The sequence below is a fragment of the Anguilla rostrata genome, chromosome 3, assembly GCF_018555375.3.
Source record: "Anguilla rostrata isolate EN2019 chromosome 3, ASM1855537v3, whole genome shotgun sequence".
Lineage (NCBI taxonomy): Eukaryota > Metazoa > Chordata > Actinopteri > Anguilliformes > Anguillidae > Anguilla > Anguilla rostrata.
The window spans coordinates 59,370,009-59,389,864 of NC_057935.1; the positions used below are offsets into that span (position 1 = coordinate 59,370,009).

The window sequence follows — 19,856 nt, forward strand, 5'->3', positions numbered from 1 at the left end:
TTTCTAATACATTAATGGGTCTTTATAGTACAGAACTGACATTCTGAGATCAGTTTCAATTGCTTAAAAGATAATTATCCCTTGTGGGCAAAAGAGGAGTGTCTTTGTTGCCACCTGCTGGACCGTAGCCAACAGTGAGGGGCAAGCATAATATTTAAAAAAAAACTGCTTTCATTATTCAAGGGTAGGTGAGGTGTGTGTATTTTATTTTATTTTTTGTGCCGTGTATGAGGGTGCTTAACATTTCATTCAGGTGGATGAGATTATTCACCATCACTAAACCATGGGTCAGAAGCTGCAGAAAACGAATAGCCCATAACATACTGAATTATTTTATTAGTTCCTCAGTCAGTTTGGACCACAGGATGGATTCTACTCTCCACATTACTGCGGTAATACATTAATTTGTGCTATATATGTAATTTGTAATAGATAAGCGCAACAACTGGTCTAAATCATAGAATGTAGAGGTCTAAATTGATGCCCGTGAGCAATAACTCACGCGCCGACGCTCGTCACCGGAAGTGCGACACTTGTGCCTCTTGTGAGCAAATAAACTCACTAGCCAAAATAGTTTTGAATGTACTCATACTTCTGAACACATACAAAGTTTGACAATAAACGTATCAAAAAAGGGGGAAAATTTTGACTAAGGCTGCAAAAGTGAATTAAACATACCATTAGAAGTACCGAACCCTGGTAAGTGCTTCTTTTTTATTTATTTATTTATTTTTTAACCTAACCTAACCTGACAAGTTACCACTATTTGGTTAGGTTGTTAACTAGCTGTCACGTTAGTTGAACGTTTTATGCTAAGTTAACGATAAGAAGTAAATCAGTTACAGTCTCACGAACATTAGTTGCAATTCGGCCGTATCCTTGAATGTAATTAACGGTTAGCTAGCTTGCTAACAATGAGATGCTGGTTAGCTAGTTAATGAAATAGAGCACTCATCAAACTACTTCGTAAATATAGATCTTCGTATTTACCTAAATACATCGAAAATTATTTACAAAAAGTGATTCAAGAGTTACAACGTAGCAAGCCAATTATGTGGATTCGCTTTCTGGATTGCATCGCTTCTTCCTTACGTATAGCCTACATGTCCAAAAGTCTCATTTCTTCCCTAGCTGGCCGCCACTCCCCGTCAACATGCCTGCTCTGTTGGAGAGACCCAAACTGTCCAACGCGATGGCCAGAGCCCTCCACAAGCACATCATGAGAGAGAGGGAGCGCAAAAGACAGGGTGACTCAGTCGGATCACATGCTATTGCTATGGAGACACAAACTGCCTCTTCTTCAACTCTTGCACTGCATACATTTCCTGATCGTTCAGTTAACTTAGTACTTACTGAAGGTGATATCATCCATATGAAGTGGTGTCTGCCATTTCCCTTACACTCGTCGCCTTCTACTGTACTACATAACTATCTTTAAGATAAAGACGCACGGATCGCAACGTTAACCATCGCATGGCTATATAAAAAATTACGGAGAGTTATGGAGTTTTCATGCTCGATTTTTTTCTAATAATTGCATGTAAACATGTAGTCATTTAAACTTTCTAATCTTACATTTTGATTCTGCACCTTAAGAACTTTTGGGAATGTGTATATTGGTTTCATGATGACTTACTACATGATGAGTGTAATACAGTACTTTATTGAACTGATGTTCATAGGACATGGCCATTGTTTAATTTCCCGTCTGCGTAACTGTTGGATGCTTACCTTGTCTCAGAGGAAGAAGAGGTGGACAAGATGATGGAACAAAAGATGAAAGAAGAGGAGGAAAGGAAAAGGAAAAAGGAGATGGAGGAGAGAATGTCCTTGGAGGAGACAAACGAACAGGTGAGAGATGTGTACACTGGTATGGTAGATGAACACTGTATGAGTGAAGGTATTGTATGCCAGATCTCTAGCCCCTGTCCCCAATATGTTTCTTGTCATATAGATATAGAGCTGGGCGTATCCTTCTGCAACTAGAGCTGTGCAGTACTCAATTCGCTTTTACATATAGGATATGTGATTAATCATTGTGTAATCCCAATAGAATGATTTAGAATGCAGTTTTAAAAAAAGTTGTTTTGTCTCTCAGATCATGAAGATGGGGGAGAAACTCCAGTGGCTGCAGGAGGAGAAGCACCAGCTCTTCCTCCAGCTGAAGAAAGTGCTCCATGAGGAGGAGAAGAGGCGCAGAAAGGAGCAGAGGTGCAGGCAAAGATGGGCGATTTGGGAGGAGACCTTTTCCTGGAATAATTAAAAGAAAACTGATTTAAACTGTGAGGCACATCCATTCACATTTTATTTTGAATGCAGCTTTGGAAATCAGGTTGACCCTAGGGTGCGATTTTCTGTGGTTTCATGTAATGACAGGAAAACCGGTTGATTGGCTAGTGCCTTAGTGAGATAAAAAAAAATAAAACATGTTTATGGAGTTGGCCCCCCAACAATTCTCATTCTCTCCCCTGCTCCTGTAGTGACATGACAACTTTGACCTCTGCAAGTTACCAGCCCAGCATGCCCATCCACTCAGGACAGCACTTGCTGAGCATGCAAGGTGAGCATCATACCACTATGAAATGGTTCTGTTACCATGGGAACATCCTCTGTATCTGCACCCTTGTTCTTAAGGCAAACTTGTGTAATTTATAGTGGAAAAGGACATTTTTATTTTAATGCAGCATTATTGCAAGAGTTGAATTGGCTTCTAGTTCCATTCAGAAATGTCAGCAAACTTGTACCAGCCTACAGGCTTTGGTTATGTGGCAGATAGTTTGCTATAATGCCTCACTTGCTTATTTGGCTAGCAGTATACCAAACTTACTAGCTAGATAATTAGGTAATGAACTTAATTATATTTGGTTATACCTTAACTAGACTGAGCGAGCACGTTTGCTGTTTCGCTAGTACTATACATCTCAGGTCACAAGATTAAGCAAGTCCCACAAACTCATAGGTTGCTCTGGATAATTAATGCTACTAATCGAACTAATGCTACCTCTTGCTCACGAGCAATACAGTATCCAGCTAGGTTTCCTGCTGCTGTGGTAGCAGGAAGTGGATGGATTAAAATATTGTGCAATGTTTTTTTTCCCATCTCTCTCTGCCTGCCCTTTCTCTCCCCTTTGCTCTCCTTTAAACCCCCCCACCACCCATAGGCAGTCCGGTCAGCCATGGTCGGCCAGGTGCTCTTTTGGCGGAGCGAAGTAAGCAACTGTTCCAGGCCCCTGTAATTTCGGTGAGCATGGAAGACTCTGATGGACCAATCTCATTCAGTGACTGGAGATTAGTTTATTGTTCATACAGTATATATCCACTAGCATAAAATATATAATCACTCTACAAATCTTTTTCAACCAAAAATTCTAATCAGAGTAATGATAACTTTAAGGTATTGGCCAGCCTGCAGCACCATGCGTTGCAATATTTTGACATAATTTATCAAACGGTATACCATGTCAACAAGGGTCTTTTGGTTCATATTTTATATTTGTTTGTATGATCTTTGATTGATGTGGAATTCAAAGAATTTGTATGACTATATTCGGTGTGAATGCTTAGAATAAGTGAACCTTATAAATGAGGGGTTGTTGGCACTTGACAGGGGCGGCAGTTCCAGGCTGGCTTCGGTGCAGGAACCTCTGAACACGGCCAGTACTCCTCCAGCCAGCCAGCACATGGGCCCTATGGTGTCACTCAACCACAGCACGCCTCCCCCTATGCCACAACTCAGTCTGTGCCGGTCAGCTATGCAAGCAGCTCCCAGCTCAGAGGTGAGTGCATGCACAGGAGTGCTAGGAAATATGGGATTCCTCCATTTAAAGCAAACTCAGTATAAGCTGTGTGTGTTGGTGGAAGTGTCGGAAGGAAGGATGAACAAAACCTTTCATTTTTTGGGAGGAAGTGTAAGGGTCACTGAAGTGGTGCTGTAGGTCCTGATGACATCATTGCGGGACTTGTTATCCTACATCCTTTTGATAAAGTGAGATTGAGGTTGGGACTTCTTTGTGTCCGGTGTATTTGTGTCTTGTGCTACTAAGTGTCCCTGTGAGGAACAGCTGTGACTCTGTAAGACCCAACCCACTGATTGGTATTTGGGCTTTGTTTGAAAATGTGATCTGGCCCAACACAAAGAATAATGTTATTTTTAGTTTTTTTTTTTTTTGCTTAATTGTCACTCTCCCATCTATAGGAACATCAGCATTTCAGACCATGCAGTACCTCCCTCACCAGCAGCAAGGCTACGCTGTTCACAGTCACTTCACCTCGCAGCCAGGTCAGCCTTGCACTCTAAATGAGAGAAAAGAGAAAAAAATGCTGGTTCCAGTCAGAAAGTTAAAGGCAAAAGCATTTTTAATTTGGTCCGATCAGATTACTGTCAAATTGGAAAATGACAAATTGTTACTATTACAAATGATTTGTATCATTGACAAATTGTTACTATTACAAATGATTTGTATCATTGACAAATTGTTACTATTACAAATGATTTGTATCATTGACAGGGTGTACATTTCTCCCTTCATGTTTCTAGGGTTTATTCCCAGTGCTGGGATACCCCTCCAGAAGCAGCTGGAACATGCCAACCAGCAGTCTGGGTTTACTGACTCGGTGAGTCAGTTAGACACACGGAGTATGGGTGGTTCAGTGTTTACTGTGCTTTTTAAGGTTGCGTGTGCCACAGATGGTGTATGTCTGTGCAGATGTAACTTGTAAGTGTCTATATTTAGCAGCACTGGTAAGACTAGATTTGTGTAACGCTTACAAAGTGTTGTTTGCGCAGGTCCAAAAATGCACACGTTAAATAAGACACATTGATATTTTAAAATAATCAAAAATTTCAGTCTTAATTTTACTGAGCCCTAGGGATTCAGTGTCATGGATAAAAGATTCACAGATTCAATTTATGGCCTGCTTCTGTATTTTAAGAACTTATGGGATTCATGTCATGTTGCATATCCTTATTTTGCATTGAACAGTTCCTAAAATAGCTTGTTCCTTTTGAAAAAAGAGAAAGCAGGCATTAAAATGGTCTCACTGTCCTGGTAACACTGCGCTGTGGCATGTGCCTGTGATTCAGAGCACCCTGAGGCCCTTGCACTCCCCGGCTCTCCACCCCGCTGCCGCTGGTCTCGTGCCCTCACCCTCCATTGCTGTCCAGATCCCTGCTGCCAAGGTGCGATCGCCAATCTTCCACCTGTTCAGAATCAGACTCACACCCAACTCTAGGGTCTCTGTATCCATTTGGAGTCAACAGCTCAGACACTGTTCATTCACGTCATCACAGCTGGAGAGACTGATCAAACGCTGCCTGGGTATAGTAGGTCAATTCCTGTAGGCTCCTATAAATGCACCGCCTTTTATGTGGCTCACTGTCTTGTCTGCTGCATGCGTCAAGTCACAGGCTCCTCACCCCACAGGGAAAGAGAGAACGAAGGCTTGCAGATGCATTAGGAACACGCGTTGGGACGCACTCACTCTCGGGTTGCAGTCACAACCAGCGATTTCTAACTCTGAGTAAACATGTTATCCTGCTAATGGGAAGACATGATTAGACAAAGAAAAAACACCTATTGCGGCTACTTTTTCTTGTGGGGAAAAAAGTGATTGACTTTGTATTTTTACTGTATTGTTACCTTTGACTTACATTAAAACGGGTGGCTGAAACACCTATACTGGATGGTTCTAAATCACAATTTTATAGAGATCCAGACCCACTGTGTGGTTATAAATCATAATTTTATGGAGATCTAGGCCCACTGTGGGATGTAGTCGGTACCCATTTTCAGCATATGAATGGTGGATTTCGTAACACCTTTTTACCATTTTAATCGTGGATTGTTTGACAATCGGGTGCCCAGACAGAGGCTAAGTTAAATGCAAAGCGGTGGTCTAAAAAAAATCACCACTAGAGGGTGACATTCAGCCACATACATGGGCCGTTCCTGGCAAAGCCGTATATTGTAACACTGCAGAAAGAGGAGAACCTTGAACGACTGATTATTCCCGCTGGAAATGGTTCCGTGCTCTAGTGGGTGACATTGAACAGTTTGCCCCTGCTAGACCCGATAGCAGCAATGAGAGCTACCTTCCTGAAATTAACTATGCCCTCTCTTTCATGCCTGGCCCAACCTCTAAAGAGCAGATTTTCTTCATACAGTAATCAAGCATCAGAGCGGTTCACAGCCTCATAGAGGAACAGCCCTCTCTGGTTAGAGAAAGTTACTGCAAGCTGTGCCAAGCTTTGGTTACATTTGGATTGACCCCATGGCTGCAATAAAGGCTGCCCAGGCCAGTTTCCCTGGACAAACAAGGAATGGCGCTCGTTTTGGCACTCGTGTGGGAGTATGTGTATACTACCGGCATAGCTGGTAACCCTTTGTGAGGCTATATAAAAATTCATATTTATATTCCCTGCATTCTTTGTGGTGCCCAAGTGTTAAGGCGGACACATTTTAATTATTGTTGTCTGTGCTTATGTGTTATGTATGTTCTTTTATGTTCCTTAAACCATCAACCTGCCCTGGGACTACAGATGAAAATGAGCCTGTATGGCTAAATCTGGCACATTTACATGGTGCATCTAAGTTCTCATGTTTATTAATGTGCACTGTCCCTTTCTTAAATAAAATAAACCTTAATCTATCCTCACTATTGTACAATTAGTACAGGTATTTCCCAGAGACTGTAAAAAATAGGTATTTCCCCAACACTATGTTTGACCACTTAACTATTTAACTCCTTACAGAAAAGCCAAGGACGTAAAGTGGTGTTCTGCAATAAGACTTGCGTGTTATGTTTTCCATTTGTAAAAGAAAACACAATTTGAAGGAATAATGCTGGTTTGGTTTGCATTTTATTTCATTCCATAGTTTTCCAAAACACATTGACAATGTGAAATATGTTTTTTACTTTTGCATATTCTGAGACAGAGGCTCAGATGTTCTCATCTCTGTTTTTGATAGTCTGGCTTGCCGTACGCTCATCCGTCCCGCCCTGCCTCTCCTGGGAGTTTCACTCATGGGACCCCCCCTCAACAAGCCCATGCGGTGAGCCCCTCACCTCTTACACAACTGCTTTAATGGGACCTGTCCAGGCTGTGGCTAAGGGCCTACATAATTTGTGGTTTGTGGAAAACTGCAACAATACTTTGAAATAAGCTTAAATATCACTCCCACTACCAAAGAAATGAATGGAAAAAATGCATCTAATTTTCCAGAGCGTAAACCGAGATGTTTGTATATATCATATTTGGCATATAGTGGGTTACATTTTGAGACTGAATACCATAAGTTTTCAATTTGCTAATGCTGCTGATTCACTGGTAAGATTTTAGACATTTCAGATCAACATTTAACTGGGAAAGATGTCAATTGTTCTGAATGCACCATGGCAACCCTGTAGTTTGAGCCATACATGTTACAACAGCAGTTTTCTGAAAGCTCTATGATAAAATGATGCATTTTTGCTTACTCTTTCAGCATTAATGTAATGCCCTTGAACAGTGCCTTAACAGCCTGTGAGCCAACCAGCAAGCCCACATTAGTTCCTGTTTTCAGTTAACTAATTCTGCTCTCGAGAAGTCCCTCAAATTTAAAGCGATGCATTTTTTGTGACCCAAGTGAAACTTGGGAGAGCTCAGACTAACACAGTCTTTCTGAGCACATACTGCCAGATGATGCTTCCTTTCACTTCTCAGTCCACCATCTACAAAGTTATTGAACTGGAGGAGTGCACTTAATGCACAGATAACACGGGTAGACTACATACACACGAAAGTTCTTTAGCCTTGTCTGTCAACTGAAATCCATATAATGTAAAAAATAATATATTAATTGCAATTTTCAGTTATGTAATTGTACATGTTATTCATTTTGACAGGTTTAACTCCAACTTTCATACTAAGCCATTAATATAATACAGCATTATCATATTAATGGCTATGCTCTGCATACACAAATACTTTGTATACAGAGCTGTATACTTGTGTATGCAGAGCTGTATAAAATCAGTGATTTCTCTGTGGTTTCATTATAGAATAATTATACCGTCTTACTCTGAGTCTTTTTTTTAGGGGCACATTTTCCTCCTTTTCCCCAATTTGAGTTGTAAATTAGTTTTTTATGAAAAATTGGCTGATATGGTCGCCATAGGCTTTGGCAAGTGCCGTTACTGTAAATACCTGAAATTCATTTGTTTTTTCTTCCCACAGACCTCTTTCCAGAGCTCTCCTCAACCTGCCCCTCGCCATGCCTACCTCTCTCACACCCAAACAGGACAGAGGTTCTATCACCATAGCAAGTAACCAAGGTTACGAACCACCAATCGAGAGGAAGCAACATCTAATCAGAGATTTTGTTTCTTCCATTCGGACCTGGGGTTAGGCGGATTGGATAAAACTGTTCTGTGTTGTTGGATTAAACGGACTACCAACAGAATGAACATGATTTCTGAACACAGAATCTTTGTTCTTTTCTGTTCCATTTTAAATTGTCTTCTTTGTGGGAAACATTTGACCATATTTTAGCCTTGTTTTCAAGTCAAGTTGACTTCCACCTCACATTGTATTTGCATTTCCTGACCAGTAACATTTCCACTGTTAGTCCTCCAGTGGAACAACCCTTCAGAATTCAATTGAACTACTAATAAAAACTTGTACATCCACAGTTTTGAATACAGTTTATTGTTGACCTTTTGTATGAGAGCATTTCATTTCCTTATGTGGTTATAAACCTTTATATCACTTAACATGTAGGTTATCTTAAATGTTGAAATGCCTACTTGTATTTGTAAGCCATGCCCATTGCTGTAATCTCCTGTGAATTTGGGAGAGTGAACACTAACAGCCACTGCTTCTTTTGCAGTTTGTGCAGGCAGACTGGGCTGACCAGATGGGGTTGCTGGTGCACAATGAGACAGTCATCCCACAGCCAATTTTTGCTTGCAGACAGAGCTGGCACTGGCATGGCCCAGATTTGATACCAGACTATGGGGCAATCCGCACACTGGAACAGTGATTTAACAGGATGAGCCACCCAGCAGCCCAATATGTAGGAAATCTGACTTGATGAGTGGGAATCACAAAATGAATTCTGTCCCATATCTGAGTCTGCGTTATCAGTTGGTCTTTTGGTCAGCCCTGTTTCAATGTTTGTACAATTCTCAGATTTACATGTTCACTCTTATATTGAACAGTTTGAAATTTAAATCAAATGCTGCTGCAGTCACTTTGACATTTCTAAGTAGGCTTTGGGTATAGAATCATGACATTACAGACTTTTCAGAAATACTACTCAATGTCAAACTGAATGTTTTTGGGTCAATGAATATTCTACACAGCAATCATTGAACCACAATAAAAACTCACATTGTGGTTTTCCTTTGTTGTCTGGTTATCTCGGGTATGTACATAGCAGCAGGCTGGTGTTTATGCCTGTTAATATGTATGCAGGTGTGTTAGACCCTCAGGTATTACAGTGGAACAAGTTTCATAACACACTGCCTTCTATCCTCCCAACTTTGTGGGACAAAAATTGTGAAGAAAAAAAAGCCAGTTTTTAATATTTTTTTCACAGGGAATAAATGTTTTATTGATGTTTTATTGTCAATTACAGCATTTCACAGTAAGAACGTTGTACCAACAGTCTAAACATGGTGGTAATGTGATGGTGTGGGGATGCTGTGCTGCCTCAGGACCAGGGGCTGGTACTGGAGCCTATCCCAGCGTTCACTGGGCAAGAGGCAAGAAAACAATCTATTGCACAGGGCACACACCATTCACTCACCATGGGCAATTTAGAGCCTCCAGTTAGCCTACCTGCATGTCTTTGGCCTCCACACAAAAAGGCCCAGGCTGGATTCAAAGCCAGGACCTTCTTGCTGTGAGGCGACAGTGCTACCCGGTAACTCTGTAATTTTCATCTTACCATCTGAAGAGAATGTGAAAAATGCAAAGGAGAAAAAAAATCCTATATAATATAAAGTTTGGGGATTTTTTATGTGGATATGTGAAGTTGTTTCTGAATTCTGTCTGTTTACATGAGGTCAGTAGGTACAGAAGTCTGTGGTAATTGTTCTTGTTGGAAACCCAGAAAAGTGCCAAACCCTTGGTTCTGTATAGGTATGGGACATGCCTTGAGGAATGGCACTGCATAGACAAGTCAGTCAGGTGTCATGACATTCACACTTCACTCTTAATGTGTTTGCATTTTTGACATTGAATAATCTGCTTATGAGTTGTGTACTTGAAAAAGTGGTTTCGTTAGCCCAGTGAAATGCTGACCATATTTAGTTTAGAATTAGAATATTATACATATGAACATATTTGGAATTCTTACAGCAAACTGCTTTAAATCTACATTGTGTATCTGGCAATAATGGATTGTTGTAACATGTTAAAGATGGGACAAACAAAAGCAGGTCCCAAAGACCACAACACACACATGCTTGCATTGTAGGTTACTCAAAACACCTTTCTGATTGTGTACATACAATATGTAGCAAGTTTCCCTCATGTGTTCCTCCCACAAATTATGTTTGTGTTGGATGTCGACGGTCCAGGATGAGTATATAACTAAAAGTGGATAGAAACACTACAACTACTTTACATTTTCTTAACCCCATCCAAATTTATTTTTGGCAGCAATCAAAATCAAAGACATATTGTAACTAAGCGGGCAGATTTATGCAGTATCTGTTCCTTGTTTCTTTGTTGTGTGCAAGTGTGTGTGTGTCTTCAGCAGACCTGCCCCTTAGCTCCCAAGAGAACCTCAACAATATGAACTCTTCTCGTTCATGTTGCTGAATGATGGGGTGGGGGGTGGGGGGGTTTGGAACTCTGAAATGTTCATAACTTTGACAGTAAAGTCAAATTACAAATTTTAATTTGAATAATTTTTTGGCCCTAGCCTTATTTTTTAAACAGGTTCTTATTTGTAACAAATCATTTTATAGCTGTAAGTGGGATCTCACAAAATCTTTTTCTATGTCAGCTTGCCAAAAGATGCAGCATAATATCCTATTTAGTTGACAACTGCATGGGAATAATGTCACTTCATTTGTGAGCCTGTCATTTATGTCATAAAGAATGTGAGACTGTGTGTAGATTACAGAGAACCTGAAGGAAATGAACTGAAAAAAGCACGAGGCCAACCGGGAGTTCAAATCAAGCTGGAGGTGGTTCTTACCATGCCATAAAATATAGGGCATCAGAAGGGACATTAAAATGTGAGCAACAGTCTGTGGCTGCAAAGGCGGTTTCTGACAACCCAACTCAACTTAAACTTCTAACACTGTTAATTATTAAATGCATCTGTCAGTGTGCCAAGAAATGGATTGAACATGCGCTTTATACTGTGCAAGAAAGTGCTGTTTATTTTTTTCCATTATGCTGCTCCTTTGGAAGTGATTTTCTATGGTTCCTGAATAGCTATAGAGGGAGATTTCCAGTCTTTTTCTTATTAGAAAGTCTGACTCATTTCCATTTAATGCTCACTTTTAATTTGTGAATGACAAGTTCTTTTTCGTAGTAACATGGGAATTCCATGACTTACCAATGAATGAAGAGTGTTCAGGTTTGGATACGCCCTTAATATATACACGAATACACTTCACTTCTCTGCCCTGCTTTTCTCAAAGGAGGAGTAAAACTGACTGCATAATGCCACAGTGGCTATGTCTATGAAATCGTAATAAAACTGTAAAATAAAATCCCCTATTTAACCAAATCTAGTGATTCCAGTGTAAAAATGGAGTGCTTGTCCCTATTTGTCACAGTAAGTAAAATGTAACAGCTTCAATTAGGGACTAGGATTCTTATACAAGTGGGTACTTATCTCCAAAATCAACAAGACCAAGTCAAAAGTCTTATTCACTCCCACTAGAACTACTACCACTGTTCCGTATTTTGTCAGTACAGTACTTGCTGGTAAAATGTTAGCCTAGGCTAAACAAAACATCAATACCTTTAGAGTTCTAGAACATAATTAAAATGATTTGAAATTAAGTGAATAATAAATAAACCAATGGTCTGTTGGGAGGTTTCTAGGATTGAAGGCATACAACGCAGGATTTTTTATCCTTTCTGTGGTCATGTGTTTACAAAGAAGTCTCCTCCTCTGTCTTCAAGCCTGCGCACTCATCTCGAGTAGTCTACCTGACTTTGGCCATCTAGCTACCCAATGTAACTGCTGGATAACAAGAGGTAACGTCACCCAGAGGTCCATCGGAAAACAAGCCAATTCTGCGTCGTTTTTCATCCCCTTGGCAAACTTCAGCTGACGCCACCAAGAGAAATCAATTCCAAGGTTAACTTCAATTCTTGAACATTCGTAGTATCTGGGCTTCTTTGCCATTGCAGCAGCCACAAAGCTAACAACTGATAGCTGAGCCCAAACCACAGGCTCTGTAGCCATACCCACCCCTCCCTACACAGAAAAGAATGTCACGCCCCAGTAACGTCCCAAACACATTTTAGAATAAATACAAGTGATGGTCCAGTAATTTGGCGAAAGTGAGTAAGGACAGAGTGCAGTGCATCACAGATATGGCTTAGCATGGTTATTTTACAATATTTTTAAGATTAAAATCCTGCATAGTATGCCATTAAGAGGAGAAAATTATATCATTCACCTTTCCTAGTGGAATTATCTGTCTGAAGGTATACTTCTGAATTTTTGGTTAAGGGTGAGCACAAATGGCTTGGAAGAAGCATTTAAACTGAAGGATGATTGCGTAAGTTTGGGTGGTGGGGATGAATGACATCAAACTTCATGGAGGATTTATGACAGTTTGGGAGGAAAAAAAGTAATTGTAACTGCACCAGCAGGGTAAAGAGTGACAATTAAAACTGGGTTCTGTGACATTATGTGTCTGTGAAAACAATCATCCTTGATTTTATCAGCTAACAAACAACGTTCTCTTGACAGTACTGTCACTACTGTTCTACTGGCACAGTGTTGCTACAACACTACTGAAACACTGAAAACCTTGTGTGCCAGCTAGTTTGAATAGTAACATTGTCATAAAAAGGCTGACATAAATCATTGTATGGAGAGAAAACAAACAAACTGACTGACAAGTGCATTTCATTTTTTTCTGAAATTGAACTAATTGAATCACTATTATTAATAAAGTATCAACCATTAGAACCCTGCATGTAATTGTGGTCCTAATATAGCCTAACAGTGGTTTTTTAAAGGCAGGTAGTAGTATGGAGGTGACTAGTAGGGATTACCACACAGAAGAACTAAACCAGCTCATACCAAAACAGAAGAGAAACTGCTTTTGAGAGAAGGAGCCCTTTAAAAGTTAAAACCAGAAAAGCAATTCTGCCTTTTTGGAGGGTGGTGGACAAATCATTCCATTTTGGCCCAAGAACATTTGCCACCATCCAAATTACCATTACCCACAATACCCATAGGAGGCTGAGTGAGAATACACACCTCCCTGATCTATTTTTCTGTTAAATCTTTATTTACTGATATTAGCATGTACCATTACCTTGCATGTATATATAAAGACTTTTTCCTTTGTATTTAATTTCCTGTTATTTATTAAATTTAAATTTCTAACTTAACCCAAAGAAGGGCCAGAAAGTACAGAAAGAAAGAAGGACCGGCTGATTTGAAGAAAAAGAAGAAAGAGGAAGAATAGCAATGTTGAGGTCGTATTCTTTCCTTTTTCAGGTCCAACACATCTTGCAACCCCTGAGAATGAGGAGGCAACACAGAAAGAAGGGAGATAAGGAAAAGGGGATGGAGAGCAGAAAGAAGAAAAGGATAGTGCAAAAGGGGGAAAAATATGCAGAATATTAATTGACAAAAATTAATCCTTCAAAAAAAAAACAACAAAAAAAAAAAAACACTGCCGTCTTTTTGTCAAATATTCTGACAAGAGCAATCCATTGATGAATATAAAAACTCACTGCGCACTTAAAATAACATTACTATTTAAAAATCTCAGATAATAAGACAAACGAAGTTGCCTGGGATGTAGGCCTCCACATGCAATACATTAAGCATGCATTCTGAATACTACATGCTGAATTACAAAATGTTTTCTAATAATTCACTTTGCCTTTACTTAATTTATTAATTACTTTTTATATAAAGAATTGACAGCATCTTATGCAAATACATGGTTTTGGAAACTTTATTCTCAGTTATCAGTATAATACAGTCTAACCTATACTGGACTGCAACACACTTGTACATTATACTATAAACATACTGCATCAATACAAAATGACATCAGCTTGACACACTCCATTCAGACATATAGTAAAGCAGTGATGTCTACCTACAACCCACTGCAGTGGTAAACAACAGCAAATACAACTCATTTACCCTACTTAACATGTTCTTTTTTCCCAAGCTGCAGCCCACTTCCATTCTATTCTAATGATTTGGTCATCATTTAACACTTCAAGTTTAGTAGTGAATGAAATTAACAGATGCTGCTCCCAAAACCAGCCCTAGGTTTGTATTAGCTACTTATTTAAACACACCTCAAAGAAATCGCATTAGTCTGGCCTTTGATAAGCTTCCTACATCTATTTCAGCCTGGCAACGGGCCACACAAATTGAACCAACACCCAGATTTGTAGTCATGCTTGCAGTGCTTGACCAGACTTTACCTGCAGTACTTTACTTAGCCATGGCTTTGACAGCAACTGCACATTCCTCATTCATCGCAGATACAACAGTAATCTGTGGAAGGTGAAGAATAGGAAAAACAATTTAATGAACTATGGCTATACACTGAAAACTTTATTAATTCCTCTCAGTCAGAGTTCAAAATAAGGCTGAATTTCAGTTTCAGGTAGTAATGGAGCATGAAAAAGAAGAAAACACTGACCAGGATCTCCTCTCCAGCATCATACTTTGCATCAATCTCCTTTCCCAGGTCTCCTTCAGGCATCTTGAGGTCCTCCCGCACATCCCCACTGTCCTGGAGGAGAGACAGGTACCCGTCCTGTATTCCGATCAACTGAGAGGGAGGGGGTGGGGGGTCACATGGATTATGGGAGTTGAGAGGAGACATTTTTAGTATGAGAAAAGACTTGAAAACTCATATGAAGAATAGGAGAAGGACATGTTTTCCTTCAAAGACACGGGTATATTCATTCAACCACTTTCCCTTACTTTTCTTGACATCCTCACTCACGGTATCCAATCCCACACAACACCTTCCTTCCTTTCACTCCCTCTCAGCACGTATACCTGGTAGTCCATTCTCTTGATGTTTGGAACATCCATGTTGTGAGTAGAGGGACAGATGTCTTCATACTTCCTCCCAGAGAAGATGTCTATACCGACCATATGGACCTTTTGTGAGGAATAACTCAAATTAAACATGAATAATTTTCTTCCCTAGGATATTTAGAACAATTTATAATATTTAGAAGAATCTTTCACCACTTATTTAAACTACCGATATGCATAGCATAAGAAAGAGCAGTGATAAGGATAAAAAATTCCAGATACACTGGAAGAAAGGAAGAAAGTAGTCATTTATTATTATTAATTATTTCTGTATTCAACTCCAAGTGTAGCTGGAGTTGAATACAGAAATATTCTGTTGCCTCTGTTGCCATATTTAATACTTAAAGGAGGTCCACAGAGTCAGGACATACAGTAGTGCCTTACACTACAGCACCAACATACAAACACCCCCCAAACACAGACAAAAGAGATGTCATACAAACCTTGGCGTGTCCGTGCTTGCCAGTCTTGGAGGTGGACATTTCGACAATCTTGCAGGGCCGACCTTTCAACACGACAAAGCCGTTCTTGCGCAGGGCAGAGCACTGCATGGGGAAAGTGGCAGATGCCCCAGCATCGCCGGTCTGGAAGTCCAAATCTGCGTCTGCCATGCCAGCACTGAGGGATGTTGACAGTTTCACAGAGGTTAATGACAACTAATTAGAGTGTAATAACTGGCATAGTTAGGACAGGCATAATGGCAGAATGTATCACTGCAACTGGTACATGTACCTCAGATAAAGTCTGTAAGTATGTGCATGCTTTTTAGCTATTTGTAATCTCTATGTGTGTGTGTGTATATATATATATATATATATATATAAAACTTGTTTTGTTCTTATGAGCACTGCTGATAACAATTAGTATGCCTAAGCGTTTTAATATGTAAATGGTTGATACGTAAAATGGTTAGGATTTCACGTGTATTGAACATATTCTGTTCATACACCACCATTACAGTGTTGCTTAAGGAATCTGACATACTTTCGTCAGTAAGGATCTCCTGCTGTAACTGTGCCGATTGAATGCGTGAACCACTTTAAAACGCTGGACGCCAAGGCAGAAACATGAAAGCTTGGGCCATTCTCATTCAGTTGGTTGGCTACTACCGTTAACTGACGTTAGCTGAGACAGGAGAAAGCTAAATTAAGCAACAGAAACGTGGCACCTGTTAACTGAACGTCTAACAACTTACAAAATAAAATTGTGTCAAAGTTTTATTCAATGCGAGAAGAGGGCGTCTTTTAAACGACTGAAACAAAGAAAGGGAATCAAAATACAGCGTGACATCCGATTTTATATTGTCTATGTTTGAAAAGTAAATGGACCGTAACAGACCATCATAAAACCATGAGGCTCATATAGTAACTTAGATCAGAATACACATGAGCCCGTAAGGGAAGGCCCCTGCGTACAATCACACTCCAACCATCCAAACTCGACCATGACGTTGTAAAAAATATATATCTTTTTACCGAACAAATAAAACCTGACAAGGGTGTGCTTTTCAGAAACACCTGGCTAGCCTGTTTTTGCACACTAAATGTATTTTAGGACAGCGGCTACAATTATAGTATATGCACTTACACCTTTAGATAACACCGAATAACGCTGAATGAGCAGATAATCTACTGTACTGGACACGCAAATATCCCCGTATGAGACGAATTCATACACATATTAACAACACAAGTTACATTTGCTGTAAAGTAAAATTAACAGCTGAAAGAATATAGCATGTGTTCGTTCCACCTCACAAAAGTGCGCTTCCCATACGGCCTGGTGCTCACAACCGGGGAGCTAGAAACGGCGCCGCGGTCTTCGTGAGCGTTCCACTCTGGCTGAGGCCCACAGCCATGGACACTGTAACTAGGCGGGTGCAATAATAACTAGATACAACACTATAAGATACGGCAGACACAGCGTATCCTTCGACGTGTCAGTGACAGACTTTGATAAATAGTGACCCGACATGTGCGTACATGGTATTCATCAGAACTAGCTAAACTGAATGCACTGTACGGAATTGTAGCCTACTGGAAAGACCTACTGTGTGTATAGCGTAACAGGACTAGGGGTTATTTACAAAAATAACAAGTTGTTTTATTCATTAGATCATATGTCATGTAGCCTTTTGAGGTTATTCTACTTTCATGAAACGGTTCAAGTAAAACAAGTATTGCCATAAGACAAAACGTACCACCAACGTGACAGCTGCTACTAGCTTATTGCTAACTACAAGAATGCATGGTTAGCAGACTAACAAAGTTGTTACTAAAATGAAACAGTCGACAAAATGTTAATTTTAAAGACTGGTAAATCAACGCCGAGTATCTTAAATGTGGGCTATTATTCAGAAAATAATCGCGGGGGAAACTATGCGTTATTTATAAAGCAAAGATGCCAAGTCTGCATGGCACAAACGGAGCAAGTGGATTGGGAGTGACTGATGGGAGGGGAGGTGGAGGCTCGCGCGCCGCGATTACGTTTCGTTTTGTAATGTTTAAAGAAGTTACTTACCCAGTCTGCAAGCTTTCCCTCTGTCGGTGTCTGGTGTACTATCTACTCCAAACAACTGGTCTCTTTCTCCCCCTTTTTCTCTTCCTCGTTCTCTGCCAGTCTCTGTCGTCTGTCACTCTCGTGTCTGCGGCGTTTACTCTGTCGTGCCTTTGCTCCTTTTTTCTGCTCCCTTTATGCTCCTTTCATTCCTTGTGCCCCTTTCCCTGTCTGTGCTCCGTTCTGTATGGTCTTTTCAGCAAGTTGTTACTGTCCAGGCTAACAAGCACCGCAAGCTGCAAACCTCAGTGGAGCCAAATCTCACACTGCCCGTTACACACTCCCTCTCAATCACACCCTCAACCAGTCTTCGACAGACACAGACCCACGAAATAAATGTCCTTCTTCCTGCGCAGGCGCGTTTACCCGTGTATCCTCAAATTCACAGGGGGGCGCACAGTTCTGTGGGGGTGCGGTTCCATGATTCCGGGAACGCGCTTTAGCAATACCCCTTTCCTGCATGTTTGTACGTGAAAGTCGAACTACAACGACTAGACTGATCAATGAACAGTGCAGCTTCAACGTGGTTTACCCTACGATGATAAAATATCTCACAGGGATGTCGTGCTATGCAGGCGTTGTATAACCACGAGTCGTGGATGCACCCAGCTACAGGCCTACCTCACAAACCTGTAACCCAGTTGTGGACAAGTCCATGGGTAGCCTATATCCTGTGCACAACGAAGGAACGACAAAGAACGTTCTTATCGCCTACAGTAACTAATATAGTCTAGGTTGCGGTTTTCGTTTTGTGTATTAAAGTGACAGAACTCATTTGAAAATTAATCGTGTTGTCTACAACATTTTTGAGTTTTAAAAACATCTGACAGATTTATACACTTATGTACTGTAGGGTTAAACAATGACGGCTGAAAAAATGCAACTGGACCCAAACTGGTTTTGCCGTCAATACATCACGTGTACGGATTGAATGAACTAGGCCTGAAGTTCGGACACGACACTGACCAGTGGTTGCCCCACAGGGCACACTTGGCGGTTTTCAGAGCTACCTGGTTAAATATAGTCCAGTGAAACATGAGCCCAGATTTATGTCTAGTAGACCAGGCGAGGCAGGGAGTACGGAGTAGTTCCAGTGCGAAAGAAGCTTAAATGGGACTCAATCTTTTTTCCCTTCTACCAGATGTTTACGGACTAATTTGGCGTTGTAGCCTACCTGAGATGCTGCATGTGCTGCTTCCCTTTAAAAATACGTGCATATTCAGGCATGGGAAATTACATTTCATAGACTTGAAATGCTTCCTGCCTCTCGCCCAATGCACGCCTGGAATAGGCTCAAGCACCCCCGCGACCCTGCTCAGGTTAAACCGGTATAGATAATTGATGGGTGGATGGATGGATGCATAGACATGAAATGCAATCAGTATGAGTTATAGCACATATAAAGAATATCACCCAAACTAATTGGATTATTATAAAGTTCATTTGCAAAATATGAACCAAGTGAACAACCTAAATGCAAATATGTTTCTTCATTTGTATAACTGAAAATTAAATGCAATATAATACGTTATGGTTGTGTTGCATGTTGGCCTATGTCATTTTTACGTTTCTAGGCTAAATACTGAATTAAAATGAATTGATTTACTTCCATTGGCAGATATCGTCCACACTGATCATATGTCAATCTTTCTAGTTTTGAAGTTTCCTCATGCTACATGGCATGAATGAAGGCATATTTTCATAAAGCAACTTGTTTCCTGTTAATTGGGCCAGTGTTCTGTGTTAATGTACATTACATTGCATTATTTTGTAATATATAGACTGTATGCCCTTAAAATAATATCACCACAACGAATTCCTATGTGCTACGTAAACCAGATTGTAATTTTGTGAATATGACATCAAAATCGCTTACACCTTTTGAAGTTTTTCTCTTTTCTTTTCAAATCAGACCAAGTTCCCCGCGAGAGCTCCGCACCTTGCATGCCACCAATTGTTGTGCTTCTTTTGGCCAATGGGACTCCGGCTATTGGCTAATCAAAAGCCAATGGTTGTGGGGCAAATTCGGCGTTA

General features: G+C 40.4%; 2 protein-coding genes across 3 annotated transcripts; one reads left to right on the forward strand and one right to left on the reverse strand.

The window, feature by feature from the left end:
- The first annotated feature begins 507 nt into the window (after nucleotides 1-507).
- Nucleotides 508-8,669, forward strand: LOC135251401 (G protein pathway suppressor 2-like). The gene is made up of 12 exons (XM_064328804.1): nucleotides 508-699; nucleotides 1,132-1,247; nucleotides 1,742-1,851; nucleotides 2,099-2,211; nucleotides 2,481-2,560; nucleotides 3,162-3,241; nucleotides 3,608-3,776; nucleotides 4,196-4,279; nucleotides 4,538-4,614; nucleotides 5,084-5,179; nucleotides 6,969-7,052; nucleotides 8,216-8,669. Exons 2-12 carry the CDS (start codon nucleotides 1,154-1,156, stop codon nucleotides 8,306-8,308), a joined length of 1,080 nt encoding a protein of 359 aa, XP_064184874.1. The 5' UTR covers nucleotides 508-699; nucleotides 1,132-1,153; the 3' UTR covers nucleotides 8,309-8,669.
- Nucleotides 8,670-13,455: 4,786 nt separating this feature from the next.
- On the reverse strand, nucleotides 13,456-18,166 carry LOC135251403 (eukaryotic translation initiation factor 5A-1). Of its 2 annotated transcripts, none has more exons than XM_064328810.1 (6): nucleotides 17,787-18,166; nucleotides 15,710-15,884; nucleotides 15,225-15,329; nucleotides 14,860-14,991; nucleotides 14,639-14,711; nucleotides 13,456-13,709 (listed from the first exon to the last, which is right to left on the reverse strand). In XM_064328810.1, the coding sequence occupies exons 2-5, from the start codon at nucleotides 15,875-15,877 to the stop codon at nucleotides 14,649-14,651; spliced, it is 468 nt and encodes a 155-aa protein (XP_064184880.1). In that variant the 5' UTR covers nucleotides 15,878-15,884; nucleotides 17,787-18,166; the 3' UTR covers nucleotides 13,456-13,709; nucleotides 14,639-14,648. The 2 variants fall into 2 exon arrangements, with proteins under 2 accessions (XP_064184880.1, XP_064184881.1); XM_064328811.1 differs by lacking the exon at nucleotides 17,787-18,166 and adding an exon at nucleotides 17,019-17,145.
- Between the last annotated feature and the right edge of the window lie 1,690 nt (nucleotides 18,167-19,856).